Consider the following 16543-nt stretch of genomic DNA (forward strand, 5'->3'; position numbering starts at 1 on the left):
GTAACCTCAAAAGAATTGCGTCGATTGGTTTCATGTTTCCATCCACAACGATTACTGGCGCCAGTTAAGTGGCGCCAATACAATACCATTACTTGAATTTATGTTTCCATGTACAATGATCTCTGGTACCAGGCAAGTAGCCTCAAAAGAATTGCGTCGATTGGTTTCATGTTTCCATCCGCAACGATTACTGGCGCCAGTAAACTGGCATCAGTTTAATTTTCATTTCCAAATACAATGATCTCTGACACCAGGGCAACAAGTAAAATGGAATCAGCAGAGTAATACCAGCAAAGTGGCGTCAGTCGAGTACCTATAATTCGAATAGAACAATTGTTGGCGCCAGTAAACTGGCCCAAGAAGATTGAGATCAGTAAGCGTCGATTGAATTTACATTTCCAGGCACGGTGATTACTGTGTGAGAACATCTGCACGTACGTGTATACGCGATGGCGACAGTGTGCATGAAAGAGAAAAAGGCGTGCACAGTTACAAAAGCGTGTACGGTATGATTTGAGATAGAAAAACATGGCAGAAATGTGCCATTAAGATTGATGGAAAAGTTGGAGAAATAATATGTTTTCTTTTATTTAAATATAAGTTACCAAATGTACATATATAAATTCATCAAGGTTTAATTATCAAGGGTTATTCAAACCCAACGATTAGTGGCGCCAGCAAAGTGGCGCCAGTTGAATTCGTATGTTTTCCGATAGGATAATCACTAGTGTCAGTGAAGTGGTTAATTGAGTTTACTATTAGTCTAAATAGAAAAATTATTTGTGCCAGTAAACTCCACGAACAAAGTGGCGCTAGTAAAGTGACGTGTCACCAATAAAGTAACGTTACTGGCGCCAGTAATATTTGCAACGTGACAAACTCGTTCAAGAAACAGTATTTTCTTTTTGTCACTCAGAGAGAAAGAAATCGATACTATCATATCGAAGAAGAGCAAAGATCAAAGTCTTTTCGATATTATTCAAATTTCGTATTCGTATAACAGATATGAAAACTAAGAAGTGAATTTCTTGTATTTACTTTAACAGGCTCGAAACAAAATCTCCAAAAATCCAGGGTTACACTTCAAGATCTCCACAACATTATTCAACAGTCTTTAATGTAAAAGGTTAAAGGCTCGTCTCAAATAGCAATCGATAATCAGCGATATGTAAACAGTGAAATGTGGGAGCGAAATTTCGCTTGTGCCCAAAGAGACTCGAGTGACTAATGAAAAAAATTAATTCAATCTCGCGCGGACGATTTTCCGTTGAATTCTTTGCGTGAATATGTTAACATAACATTCATCCATAAACGAAAATTTCATTTAGCTGCTAAAGTTCGACTAGCATTCGATAAAAAAAAATATTAATTATCTCGTGGAGCTATTTAACTCTTTGGGGTTGGGTGGATTAAAAACTGGCATTTTTATTTTTTGCTTAGCTTTGATATTTTATTTAAAGTTTTTTCATTCGGTTGGCTTTGAACTAACGCTAAACGATAAACAAAGAAAATATAATTTTATACAAGTCGAAACGCATTAATAAATTGTTGAAACCTCTTCTGTGCAGCTTGAGTTTTATTTGAAATTTTAAATCGTGTGCCTCAAAGAGTTAAACAGAAATATTTCTGTGTGACGATATCGTTAAGACTGCCCGCTCAACTTTTCTTACGTGAATATACAAAAAGATCCACATCGACTTATCGTTTTTACAGTCTACGAATGATCCCGAAGGCGAGGAATTGCAAAGTTCGGCAAAGTCGAGAGAGTTAAAGATTATTGTGCCATTTTAAGCGTCATGCGCGAAAGCGATCGTTGAGATTTCATTTCTTTTTTTTTTTTTTTTTCGATAACTCGCGTTTCGTACCCGATCGAAAATGATCAAGCGATAAATTGCAAAAATAGTAAAGAAATTCTTCTGTTATCGGCAGAAGATACCATAAGTGGATCCATCAAGCTCTTGTGCGATTTAGATATAGAAGAATTTGATATAAATCTCGAAAGTCGTTTCTATTTCTCCGTATCGCCACCAAAGATGGACAAAATTTTCCTAATCGAATGAACTCGTTGAATGATTTATTCGCAATGTTTGTTCGTTTAAAATTGATCCAGACAGAAGCCTTAATACGTTTGATATGAAATTGAAAATTCGTCCTATTTTGTAATTTAAATTGTATTTTTGATTGAATGTATAATAGGACAGAGATCGTTTATCTTCTTCGTTATTTTTTATCTAGAAATTTGGTTTGTCCATCTCTGTCAGGAGATGAGTCTCCGTTTTCAGAGGAATTTAGTTCACCAGCAAGAGTTTCTGTGAAACGATATCCATTATCGTGTACAGGAGAGTTGATACACACATTCGCGGCAAACACTGTAAAATGTATCGTGTGCGGTCTCACCAATATTCGACCGATTTCGTCGCCATTCCGTGCAAATAGTTTAAAAAGAGATCTTTCGATTCCGACACTCTTACACCAAAACGCAGAAGATAAATATAAAATTCATTCCAAAATAAATTTGTTTTCATTTCGAAGTGAAAAGATGAAAGTTTCGTAGAATGCAATCACTTGTCTTATTGGTATTTTTAACGGTAGCCTATTAAACAGAATATGCAAAGTACCAATTTGTTTAGAACGTTTGAGATATTCTAAGAGCGACGTGATTCGAAGAAAATTTAATGGTGAAACGTATAAATGCGTTGTAACTTTAATAATATTAGAAATGGGTTAAATTTTATTTGAGTAATAAATGAGAAATAAATGAGAAATATAACAATAGCTTAATATAATAGTCAAGAAGAGAATAATAGAGAACCTCTTATTTTTGTTATATTTATTAGATTTATTCGCAACAGGTAAATTCGTATTTGTTCATTGTGAAGTACTGGATTCTGTAACTCAAATTTTTATTTTTATTAGAAATAGTTGTTTGTCTTTTATTCGCTATTCGAGATTTTTGTCCAGATAAGGATTTTATCCCATCTCTGTTTTCAAATTAGATTCGGATTAACATGCGTTAATCATGCATCCCTGAGTGACGTCAGGTCGAAGACCAAGCTCATATTTTGGACGAAGATTTATGTTTGTTGTGATATTTTTTTTCTATTGAAAATGATTATTGTGTCACCATAAATTAATCGATACAAAATTCTTTATCTTCATCTCTCTTGCTTCACTTTCATCTGGTCGTTTTTGTGACAATAAAAATTACACACCCTTGAAGGATATGTTAAGAAGGGAAAGTCCAAAAATTCGTTTAAAATTGTACAGTTTGTTACACGATTGATTGATTATTCGAAAGACCAAAGCGATTGGTTATTCCAGCATGAAAATATTTAATACCATCAAAGACGAATGAAAATCTTTATTCGCGATAATTTTATAATAGAAACTCTATCCTATTTTATTAAAGTTTTATATTCATTTGTTCTTCGATTATATAAAAAAATGTTCGTGCTCGAATAACCCGTTACTTTGATATTTTAAATTCGTTTAAAAGATACTCAAACCAAAGATGGGCAAAATTCTCATAAAAATTCTCAATAAAAATTGTGGAGCGAACGAAGCTATTTATACTGGTTAAATCAAAATTATACTTTCAGTTATAGAATCGTATATTTCGTAATGTACGATTAAAAAGCTCTCGAATCGAATAAACGACACGAATAACGAATAATTTCTATATGATTTTATTCTTAGTCTATTCGAATAAAATTTCGCCCATTCCTGGCTTGAAATAATAGAAAAAATAATAGTGCGTCTGTTTTCAGTAAAAATCTGGCGATCGGTTTTACCAGATTTTGCGATGAATATCGCGATGCGAGTAGAAAAAATTCGTGTCGCGTGGAAAGTGCGGCGAGAGGCAAATTACACCCGATATAATTCTTCATGGGAAATTAACTACGAATCTGAAACAGCGAATTGCAACGATAACGTCGCTAACGAGTTTCGCGTTGGCATCTCTGGAATTAATAAGGGTTAATTGGACGCGAAAGTCGTGGAGGAAGTTTGCTAATTGTCTCGAGGCGCGAACGAAGAACGAACTTAGTGGCGCGATCAGAAATTTCAAATATGAAAATAAATGCTTGTTTATGTGTGTATTTATGAACGAAAAGAATGCCGAATCTTTGTATTTAGAAAAAGAGACGAAGAAGTATTTATCAATAAATATAGAAACGAGTATTAATAAATAGGAAGAATTGCCTCTCTGTAATATTAAATTTTATTTTCATTCGTTTCTCGCCACTGTATAGAGGATTTCAAGAATTTTCATATTTTATTTCATGTCAAATACGAACAGAAATATTTGTTCGCACGTGCATTTATAAATGAAGAGAATGTTCGATATTTGTAAGCAAATATAAATATTTATAAGTAAATGATTATTTTTTCCGTAACCTCTTGGTTATTGCGAACACGGAAACTTTATTCTCGGAGAAAACTTTATTCAGATGGATCTTCATGGGGCACAAGTACATGGAGATATACAAGCGAAATGTCTACGAAGTATCACAGAAAAGTTCAAGAAATGTTAAAAGGAATGTTGAAACAAGATGCACAGAAGTAAAAAACCGTCTAAAATGAAATTATAGTGCCTCTCCAAACGTCGCGGTTTCCTACCCTCTAAGCGTCGCGCAGTCACCCCCACCACTACCCGGGATTGCTGCAGCGGGCATTCATTCGTGATCACTCGTGACACTTAACCGTGTATGCCACTTGACCTCATTGCTTTTCACTGTCGTTCTCGATCTATTGGGATTCGAAATGCTTTCTTTCGATTTTAACATTTTTTGCAGAGCGGCAGAGTAAAAATCTCTGTTAGGTATAGACATTTACTAATGCCGTGATAGTAATTAAAACCAGTGAAACGAACAAGACTAGGATATACAAGCAATTTGTTTATATCGAGTATATTATATAATTCAAAGTATGCAATTTTGATTGTTTGTATCTTTAAAATTAGGATTAGGTGGACAATTCTATTCTAAACACTCCAACAGGGACTTGTACTCTATATTTCTGCAAATCCACGACAGAAAGAAACAAGTTGCGTCTCTCCCTTGTCATAGTCTCTAAACAAGGGCCGCAGACGTATCGATAATTGAGCGACCATTTCACTTATCAGCGCAATGCAACTACCGAGGTTCTCATGCAATCATAGGGGTCGCCTTTACCAAGCTTTTACTGTACAATTTCACACAATTTACAATCGTCAAACAGTCGTGTGTCAGCCGTAATCGTATGACTACTCGTACGACAGAGATGGCCAGTGATCACTTTTGTAATACAATCAGTAACAATAAACAATATATACACAGTCACTCTCATAAGTATTCGTAGTTTTTTATAATTATAATTACTGTCAATGATAAAAAGAACAAAAGTATGACAATAGAAAAAAGAAATAGTTCCTGAAAGGTTCAAAGAAATTTGTCTAAGTTAAATATCTACGTTCGATGTTTCCAAATAAATATTTGGAACGTGGAATGTTCATACACGAACAAATACGAGTAATCATCACAAAACGAATATTCATTTGGGAAAATCAAACCTATCATTCAATTTAGACGAATGTCTTCGCTAGACATAGAGGGTACGAATATTTATAGGACCGACTGTATATATAATACACTCGTCCGCACTCGTGAGTTAGATAATTCGTAATTTTCCAGAGAAATTTCCGATTACTTGGCGATTATAATCGTGGATAAAATTCCGTCCATCGCTGTCGCGCGATAAACCGTTGCGTCCCCGGGCCCTGTAACTGTCGCGGCTCGGTCTTGCGCGTGCGACAGTTAGAGAGTCGCGCCACCGTATCGAGAAAGTATCCGAACGATATCGCAGAGACACGAAACAAGTACGGGAACATCGAACAAGTATAAAAGACCTAACAGACCGTCGTGACGGGTGAACCGAAAGGTGCAACGAACGTCAAAGGGTTAAACACGCCGGGTGAAACGTCGCTCGACTCGTTTTGGCAATACCGCATTCACACCCTGTCTACACCGTGTTGTCTGCGCATGGCTGTCGTGTTTCGTCTCTTGCGCGAATCACAGAATATCGCTAACGATACAGAAGTTTTACTCGACGCCGTTGCTGATTTCCTACATATTTATCCGGGACACCCTGTAGCTATTTGGTGGCCGCGTTTCGCTTCTTATTCTATAATAGCGATCGGTACTTTTAGTTCGTATTTCGGTACCGTATTTCATTATAGAAATTTGTATATCGTCGTGGACGTCGTTCGCAGCGTCAACCATGCACAAGGGGGACGCGCTCTCGTCCAAATACCTCGTAGCTATTTAATATCTGCATTCGCCTTCCTACCGTAGACGACAATCGGTACTCAGCTTTTAGTTCGTATTTCAACTCATTTATTTTATATATTAATTTCATATTTCACGATAAAAATGGTCATGGCGCGAGTTATGTTCGAACTTCGTCTGCAGCATTCCTAATGTAGGTAGCGATCGGTACTCAACCTTTATTTCAATTCGTTACTTTTGCTTAGTTCACATTTTGCTTAATTTCACATTTCGCTATACAAATTTTCACAGCATCATGCTTGAACCTCGCTTACAGGGTCCGCTCATGCGCAAGGGGGATGCGCACTCGTATAAAAGGAAACGTGTGTTGCGCCATGCTGGATCAAGGGTGCTCGAGGTGAAACTTCTGTATAGCAATTATCCGGTGTTTAAACTAACTCGTCACGTTTTTTTCCCGCACAAGTCAACTTACGCGTAAACACAACCGACGTTGCTCGAGTCGCTGACTCCTCGTTCGAACGAAACAACGCGGACTCTCACCCACACACGTACACGCACGTACTTCCACGCTGTTAATAAAATCTATATAATTTAATAAACAATTTACACGCATAACATAATCGATAAATATCGTATATGTATATATATATATATATTTTTTTTTTTTCTTCTATACAACAATAAGTTTATTAATCGCTAGATAGGATCGTTCGCATTGATACTTTCGTTCGTACGCTTTAGTTCCAACACTTTCTCGCTCTCGTATATATGTATACTGGACTATGATAACGTTTAAAGAAAAAGCTCTCGCCCTCGAGACACGTTCATCCGGCACCTCTCGCTGTTCGATCCTTTTTCCTTTTTCCGTCTAAAGCAACGACTATCGAGATCGAATCGTGTAAACGTGATCTAAAGAAGGATCATGCACGTGATTGTTAATATGGTACATAATAAATCTGTCATATACAATAAGTATAATACACGACTAGCGGCACGGCGAACAAGGAAGAAGTTTGATTTTCGTGGATAACGCGCGGTGTCGCGACAAAGAGTCCCCCAGGAGGGTTGGATCGTGTCTCGAGGGTTCGTTTTCGTCGCCTGCGCTCGAATGGCGTTGGAGAAATGCTGGATGTAGACTTCGTGGAACAAACACGGCGATCTCGTAAGTACCGCAGGGTGCCAGACATCGACGAAACAGTATTTTGAGTAGCAAATAATGGCGATTTGGTTTCAACGTTTATTTGTAAGCTATTAGCGAGAAGTTTTCATTCGTCCGATCCGATGTACAGTTTTATTTAGAGTTTTAGAGGTTTAGATTGTAATTTTTATTGAACGTACGAGTGATCGAGAATTGTTTGTTTCTTGTGGTTTGTTATTTAATATTTTGTTTAGGTGAGAGACTTTGGCGGGGAGCTTTCTTGAACGATGGAACTCGAGGGTCTCCTAGTCTAGAATGCTAAAATAAGGCATTTTTTCACGAATACTTTTTTTGTCTCGGATACTGTTCGCGGGTTCTTTTACTTTGCGTATTTGTTTATATACATTTCAAGGAAATATACGTTTTTTTTTTCCGTGTAGAAATACTGCTTTACGAAAGGGATGCATGAACCGTAGGGCTTCGATGAAAAGAAAACATTTTTGGTTTATCCGATTCTTTAAATTCTGTTAATTACTTAATTACTTAATTGAATTTTTGTATACATGGAGATTGTATCAAATCAGACGATAGTGTTGTCGTTTGATTGATATGTGCGTCCTTATCGTAATCCCTTCACCTGTAATGCTTTTAAGGTCTGAACGGTTGAAACTTCAATGTGTGAAAAAATTGATTGTTTACCTCCAAACCAGTCGGACTCCTTAAAGTTCGTCCTATAAAAATCGCGTACATTGTTTTCAGTTCAAAGTCCCACTACGCTAACTTTTTAAACGTCATCGTATTCTTTTCACTAAGACGTTTTCAAGGTCTAATCCTTTCAGAAAATGCATACAAAAATTGACATATTTACCTTGAAACCAATCAAAGCCCTTACAATCTCTCGTACAATGTTCCAATATATATATATTGGAAGGATATATAGCCTTCAAATAAAAGTCCCAAAACCCTGCCAGTATTTCCAATCGCACCAACCTTTGGGCATAATGCGTTCCCAAGGCTAAAAATCTGTTACAAAATGTATAAAAAAAATTCATATTTTTACTCCCAAACTAGCCAGACCCCTCGGAGTTCATCCTACAATACAAGAGTATACAGAGTATGCAGAGTATACAGTCTTCAGTTCAAAGTCTTGTAACATTGCTACCCGTCAGCAGTGCTACAAACTCGAGACCTTAACAAAGTATAAAAACAGACCCAATCGATTATTTTTCATCTATAGACTAGGACCTCGAGGGCCTGAACACCCCAAGGAAGACGCATGTCGCTGGCAGCGTACAGTAGTTACGAAATCGCAGTCATGGAAAACCTATTTAACGGTTGATAATTCCGAATTTGTTCCACCAACCAAGTGATAACTCGAATTTAAGAATTGATAAACGCGACGCTTTACCTTCGCCGGCGATTTACCTCGCGTCTCTCAGAGTCCCGAGGTCGCAGTTCGCGATGATCGTTCGATCGTTCAGCGCACCCTCGACGCTCCAGCTCGTTTCTGCATCTCCTTCGCCTCTTTTGGTATCGTTTCACGCGATCAGTCTTGGCTCCGTCTGTTTCCGGACGCGCGACGACGTCTAGAACATCGACCTGAAACACTCGTTCCTTCGTCGCGTCTCGTTGTTCTTCGACCGCAGCTCGCGGCACGTCAACGTCGATCGGGTTCCGTCGTCGTCCCCTCGAGGTACACCAGACACGTCTTCCGGAGACCCGGGAGAACCTTTCAAAGGTTCGAGGAGCGAAGGGGATGATCGGAGAATCCTTATCGAACGACGCTCACCGACCTCGACTTTCGCACAGTTCGTGGCCCATCGAGAGGGAACCGCGTCTCGATCACTGTCTCCGACCTTGAGTCGTTCACACGCAAGGAACACCCGTTCTTACATCCGTCGATAGAACCGAATAAACTGATGCCACCCCCGGTTTAGCACGAAAAAACGAAGAATCTGAAACGAGGCTCGGCCGTCTCTCTCGAGTCCGACTCCGGCCACCTGGCCGCCAGAGAGAGAGTATTCCGAGCACGTGTGTGCAGAGTTTAAGCGTATGGTAGATAGCGATCCTGAAGACGGACCTCTACACGTACCACTCTTTGATGTCCACCAGTTCCCGTTTCTTGTTGGTTTTGCTGCCGTTCGCGCCGTTTTTCAGGGCGCCGTTGAACGGCTGACCGGAACCCGTGGCGCCCAGAAGCGCCGCGTTCGGATCCTGGCAGAAGGTCTTCGTCTCGTCGACCTTGTAACTCGTCTCGGGACGATTCTTGAACTTGAGGATGATCAGGATGATGAGGATGATCGCGATCAACGCCGCGGCTATGATGATGATTATCAAGGCGGCGCCGTCCGCCGCTGCCTCGGTTCCCCTGTTCTTGTTGGGGTTCTTCGGGGTTGCCGGGACCGGCGTGTGTATCGGGGGCAGTGGGGGCGGAGGTGGGTCCGTCATCTCTGTGGTGGTGGTCTGGGTCGTCACGGTCGTCGACCTTTGCGTCACGATGCTACTGCAAGGGTTCAAGAACCGATTACTCAACATTTTAGACATTGGCTAATAGTAGGGTCCCAAAAATGTTGGAGGTTCTTGAAAAGGGTGGTTCGGGAGGTGATTCGAAACAACCTTTTCTTAGCGAAAATATCGGAGGCTTCATTAAGGAGATATTAAGGAGATATTAAGGAGATATAAGAAAACCGCGACCAATCAGAGCGCGCGTCAATGTCCTTCGGAGTGTAATAGGCGAAACCCTGGGCTTCGAATAAATCTGAAGTTTGCCGATGTGTGATTGTCTCGTTTCCTTCTTTGGAAAATGTTCGAAAGTTGTTCAAAAATGTTCAAAACTTCAGATTTATTCGAACCCTAGGGTTTTGCCCATCACCGATGTCCTTCGATGCACGTCGAATCACGGGGGGCGGACAGTAGAGCAGTTCGCGACATCTTCGCTAAGGAAAAAGTTGTTTCAAATCACCTCCCGAACCACCCCTTTCAAGGATCTCCAACATTTCTGAAACACCCTGTATAGTCGGAGAGCCAGTGACGATTTTAATTACATCATTTTCAAACGAACCTACCCCTTTTTACGAATAGCTTTAATAATTCCAAATCCTGCATATGAGTCATCATATATTATCATTATTCATGCGTGTATTACTACCGAGTATTTATTATTAAATTTATATCGAAACTATTAGTACCAGGCCAAAGGGAAATGTAAAACAATATACAATAACAAAGGAACCGTCGTCGACAGGACTGCGTAACGAACGATGATAATCATTGCGATGTAGGCCACAAAAGCATTACTCACCCGCACCATTTATGATTAAAATAATCTCGTCGAAGGTACAGTTATGAAAAAAGAGTCATTACTCTTCATTCGACATTCGCGTTTAATGAAGTTATGACACAATTGAGACTATCGATCGGGACTTATTACGAAGGAATATTTGGAAATGTCACGTAATGAAATATTAGTAAACCGCTAGAATTCGAAACATTGAGCGCTAAAATTGATGTCAGTGGGACAGTTAAGAGCTTCGAGCCATTATGATACCTGAAATAGCAGGCATTCAGAGTTTGTACGCGGCTCTATGTTTGGAAATATCAGCTACAGACAAGCGATAAATGAAAACGTTTATTTCAGAGTCCGTCTGGAAATTTTTAATTCGACAAGATAATGGAATAAAAATACTTTTTCGTTGCGAAGTAACTTTCGGTTGCTTCGTTACAGTTTCAGATTGCAATGTTCGTTAAATATTGCATTGCCGTTTCATATTTGGAAAATTTCCATCCAAGAAAAATGATAAAATTAGAATCGGGCGATCGTTGATTTTTCAGTTCTGAAACTCTATTCGGAAATGTTGGAAATTGGAATACCGTAGTAAAAATATCGTTCGAAAGTCAAATAGCTTACGGCTGTTTGATTACAGTATGAAATCCTGATGTTGAATCAATTTTGGAAGTTAGTTCAACGAGCTGACTGAATCGGTTAGGACGGTTAACTAACCAAACCTCTAAATCCAATTTGACTGCTTAATCACAGTTTGGTTATCCACAACCGCCATACAACTCATAGACGGATGAATGATTTATCTTTAATTTCGACACGCATGTGCGAAAATTTAAATATTAAGCATCGTCTTTTTAACGTACAAGGTTACAAGAGGATAAATAATTACGTTATATTTGATGTCTGATTTCAAACTAAACTCTTGATATCATATAAATAATAAAAGAAGTGAAGAAATGAATCAACACTAAATGAAAAATGTATTTTGTGTAAAGTTAAATTTTGAAAGGAGGTAAACAATTTCAGCCTACAATTTTTCATGACAAAATACCAAAGAACGTACAGGCTTGTCTTAGGGTGTTTCACAAAGTGTATTAGTATATTTGATGGAAGTCAACAGAAATAATATAAACAAAGGTATATATCTGAATGCTCGATTAATGGAGTATAAATAGATTTTGAATTTATAACTTATGCAGGATGCATTCTTTCCATATTCTTTTTTACAAACTGTCTTTCGATTCATTATACAGACTCGGAATATTTTCGATGACTAAACTTCCATTCGAAAAAAAAAAATGTCAACACATTTAAAAAAAATTGATATCTTAGGATGAATTCGGAATTAGGATGAATTAGGATGAATTCCTAATTGATATCTAGGCTTGTCTTAGGGTGTTTCACAAAGTGTATTAGTATATTTGATGGAAGTCAACAGAAATAATATAAACAAAGGTATATATATCTAAATGCTCGATTAATGGAGTATAAATAGATTTTGAATTTATAACTCATGCAGGATGCATTCTTTCCTCATTCTTTTTTACAAACTGTCTTTCGATTCATTATACAGACTCGGAATATTTTCGATGACTAAACTTCCATTCGAAAAAAAAAAAAATGTCATCACATTTAAAAAAATCGATATCCTTCCCCCTTTCACTTGTTCGACTAATTCACTACCAACTTTAATATCTACGTATACTTATGCATTACATCTCTCGCGAGAATATGCATATTTTTCACAATTCCCAAACACCGATAACGAGCACAATCAAACGAAAATTAAACCGCGAAGCTTTCCTTAAATAAATAAAAAAACTCCTTCCACATTTTCAACGACCCGAGAAATAAAAAATAAAATCCACCCTGAAAGCATACATACTATGCAACATATTGTAACCCCCTGTTCATGCAACATATTGTTCGCAATCGGAATTCTAGGACAACCCCTACCAACAAACAAACAAAAAAAAAACAAAAAAAATTAGGAACCAACCAAGACACGGTCCTCGAATAGCCACGTTACAGAAACCATCGAGTCGCGAGGCGACGAACTCCGCGAAAAACACGAGTTCAACCCCCTGCCGGGCGTTCGAGTCGGCAACCCCGTGGAACGTCGTACGAATTTCGGTAACGTGGCCAGAAGAGGGGTTCGTCCCGGGGTCGAAACTGACAGACTGACCTGGCGTCGCTGGTCTCGAGGTCTGTGGTCGACACATTGTACTGGCCGGAGACGGTGACGGTGTCCCGGGTCGATGTCGACGGCGAGCCTGGAGACGTTTGCGTGCTGATGTGGCTGCTCGTGTACTCGCGGGCTGTCGTGTACGTCACCGAGCTGGAATCTGCTCGAGAAACAGGAATGGAGAACCGTCAGCCGGCTGGCGCAATTACGTGTATCCGATTGGCTGCCGAGGGGTTGATGGGGGTAGTAACGTGCTACCGACAATATTTACGCGTGCGTAGGCCGGCGATATTCACGCGTGCGTGGGCAGCCACGTTGCCGAGGACAACCGGAGGGAGTCGTGTTCCGGTGCTTCCATGGACGTACGTTTAATCACGCGAAGGGAATTGCCGTGTCGTTCCTCCAAGGATGATTGATTTTTTTTCGCCCTGGGATTCTCGCTAGACTATACACCATCGCGTCGGTTCCCGTGAATTTAAACGCTTGTTACGGGGTGTCATCGACGAATCGCGGATTGGAATTTTCTTGGCGTTCTGGGATACTGGAGCGCTTCTTTTGGGGACGAAGGAAAATTTCGTCGACAGTTTTTCTTGTTATTCGGCCGAGTTGCGAGGGGTTGTGATAAATGTTATATTTATTATAAATGTGATATTTGTTCAGGTTACGTGGACAGGTTTTAGATAGAGTTAGTTCCGATTGAGAATTTTCTTAGCGATCTATGAAGCATCGATTTAAAAAATTTAATAGGTTCGAGGCTTGCATTTGGACAGTCTCGAGAAAAGGCCTCGTGGTGTCAATGGTATTTATTTAAGAATTTAACATTTTTCCAAGTTACGTGCATTGGTTTTAGATAGAATTAGTTCTGATTGAGAATTTTCTTAGCGATCTGTGAAGCATTGATTTAAAAAATTTAATAGGTTCGAGGCTTGCATTTGGACAGTCTCGAGAAAAGGCCTCGTGGCGTCAATGGTATTTATTTAAGAATTTAATATTTTTCCAAGCTACGTGCATTGGTTTTAAATAGAATTAGTTCCGGTTGAGAGTTTTCTTAGCAACCTAGCAGGGATTGCTTTAGAGAATTCAATAGGTCCGAGGGTTGCATTTAGATATTCTCGAGAAAAGGTCTCGTGGTATTAAGAATTCTTATTCTTATTTAGTCCATCTATTTAAGAATTTGATATTTTTCCAAGTTACGCGGAGAGGTTTAAAATAGAATTAATTCTGGTTGAGAATTCTTTAGATGCCCTATCAAGTTTTAATTTGTAGAATTCGATAGGTTTGAGGTTTGCATTGGATGTCTTCAAGGAAATGCCATGAGATTAGGAATTTTTTAGCTCCTGTAACTGACGTGATCTATGTTTGATAAAATAAGAATTATCTTACTATGACATCAATCTTTAGCTTAAACGAATCGAGCCGATTGTATTCTGGACTTCCCGAGGTAAATCTTTCAATAGTACAAACATTATAATTGCTCGAGAGACCAAAAATTCTTATTCTACTCCGAGCAACTGCTGACAGGAATTTCTAGAGAAACGAATAACTTTAAAGCCTAGATAAATTCTGACGTTTAATTTGATCGCCACTTTATCGAACTTGAAATTTGATTGCTACTCTATCGAGCTCACATTTCGCGAGTTTAACAAGTCCGAGGTATGAAAGTTAATAATGAAAAATCTGCAAATAGGCGCTACCGTTTTAAATATTAATAAAGTTGTTCCTGTCCATTGCTCCGAAGAAGTTTCCTTCTACCTTTAACTACTGAAAATAAATCAAGAACTCGCGAAACAAAGTGACTCTGACTTGTGAGTTTTCTTGCTAACTGATCAAGATTAGGTTCCGAGACTTTAACACTCGTACCTCGTTTCGCATCGTTCAAGATCGATTTGAAGTTGGTCTTGTTAAAGTGTGCTGGGTAAGTTCATTAGTCGTCGAGGATTTCTCGATCGAAGGGGATGGCGTCTTTAAAAATACTGTCCATCTATTAAAGGAGAGATTTACTTCCAAACGAGGGAAAGACGTTTCTCAAATATACAGATGTATGCAGATTGATGTATAGAAATCTTTAAAAAGAAGTTGTTAGATAAAATGACGTTCGAAGTTTTTAATCGTACGATTCCTTCTCGATTCGTACTAGTCTCGAGACAAAATCAGAAATTGTTAAAATTATAAAATAAATAATAATATTTGATCCGTTCAATCAACATTTTTTTGTTGATACTTCCATGTCTTCGCTATAAGCACGTAAAAGGTAATTTTCATCCGTTGCCTGGTTCAATAGTTATATTTTTTTTTTTTTTGAAGAAAAAGGTACACAAAACTTTCAACAGCTGTAAAATCGACAATTTTCAGAATCGTTCAAAGTCCTTCGAGATACGTTCAAATATCACCAAAGACTACAACATATCCAAATTTCGTGAAAATCTGAGATGTTACTCCAAAAAGTGTCCGAGTTGGCATGGAATGTGACCCACCTGTAAAGTTAAATTCAAGCTACTGAAAATCTCTATGAAATTGAGTATCTTCGAAACGAATTTTCTGGAAAGTAAAATTTCCTCCGAACGAGTAACACCATTTTAATTAATTTACACACAATCACTTCGTTCTCCGTTGTACCGTTAACTTAAGAAATGAGTCAAGAATTGAACTCAAAGATCGCCAGTTCAGAAAATTGTCCAGCTTTTGATATTTCTTGAAATTCGGTAGCTGTCTTTCTCTGTCATTAATCGATCGATGAAACAATTAACCACCAAGAAATGATCTCACTTCGCGAGTACGATTGAAATTCGCTCACTGAAGGGGCGAATCGAGTCGGTCGCGGATACCTCCGTCACTTTTCGAACTAATCGTGTGAAATCTCGGGGCCGAGGCAGCCGAAGGAGCACGTGAAAAGGTGTTTCCGAAGGTCAAGCCCCCGAGGATGGCCCAAAAGGAAGTTTCGCAACGCGAAGCGCCGAAAGCGTTCTATTCGTCGTCTGGCACGGAATTACTTTAACCGCGATAAACGAAGGCCGAGCAAACGATGAAGAGGGCACTCTATTCTGCGGTGAAGAGCGCCGTACTGAAAGAAATCGCATCCCCGTCGCGCCGGTGAGGGTAGCGCTATTTTCGTGACGGTCAACTTAACTGGTGGCAGTCGGGATTGGCGGAGCTTTCGCCACACAAAGTTGAGGGATATGCAGATAAAGAGGACGCCCACGAACCAAGTATTTCCGTAACGAGCCACGCTTCTACGCTTCCGCCGTCTTTGCAGCTCGTATTTCGGAGATCGTTGCTTCTAATTATTCAACGAGTGATTTTTAACGCTACTCGAACCTTAGGTTGATTACGTATAAATTTTACGCAGAGTTTAGAAATTGGGAAAAATTCTATTTCTTAATTTTTTTACCCAAGAAGTTTCTTGAAAGATCCATTAATTAATTTTTTGTATAAAATTAAAGTGGGTTATATTTGCAAATGTATTTCTCGTAGAGACTTCGTGAAACGATCTTTGTAATGTCTGTATAATTTTATAAAAATATTTAATTATATCGAGATATTATTAAAGATATTCAACTACATTAGAGTACCGCTATCCAATCATATTAAATATCTCTAACATAATAGGTACTTTAATATCTAATATAAACAAATATCTTTAGAACTGTTAAAAATAATGTACAAAGGAAACAGAA

At 38.7% G+C, this 16543-nt stretch overlaps 1 protein-coding gene across 1 annotated transcript in view; it reads right to left on the reverse strand.

The window, feature by feature from the left end:
* Positions 1 to 16543, reverse strand: part of LOC128884833 (protein EVI2B-like) — a 19007-nt gene that overhangs the window by 1326 nt on the left and 1138 nt on the right. Inside the window, exons 3-4 of the mRNA XM_054138483.1 lie at positions 12870 to 13029; positions 6 to 9904 (exon numbers count right to left, since the gene is read on the reverse strand). Of these exons, the coding sequence (XP_053994458.1) occupies positions 9484 to 9904; positions 12870 to 13029 (581 nt within the window). The 3' untranslated portion in view covers positions 6 to 9483. The remainder of the gene's footprint in view (positions 1 to 5; positions 9905 to 12869; positions 13030 to 16543) is intronic.

Source organism: Hylaeus volcanicus, chromosome 2, assembly GCF_026283585.1.
Source record: "Hylaeus volcanicus isolate JK05 chromosome 2, UHH_iyHylVolc1.0_haploid, whole genome shotgun sequence".
Taxonomy (NCBI): Eukaryota; Metazoa; Arthropoda; class Insecta; order Hymenoptera; family Colletidae; genus Hylaeus; species Hylaeus volcanicus.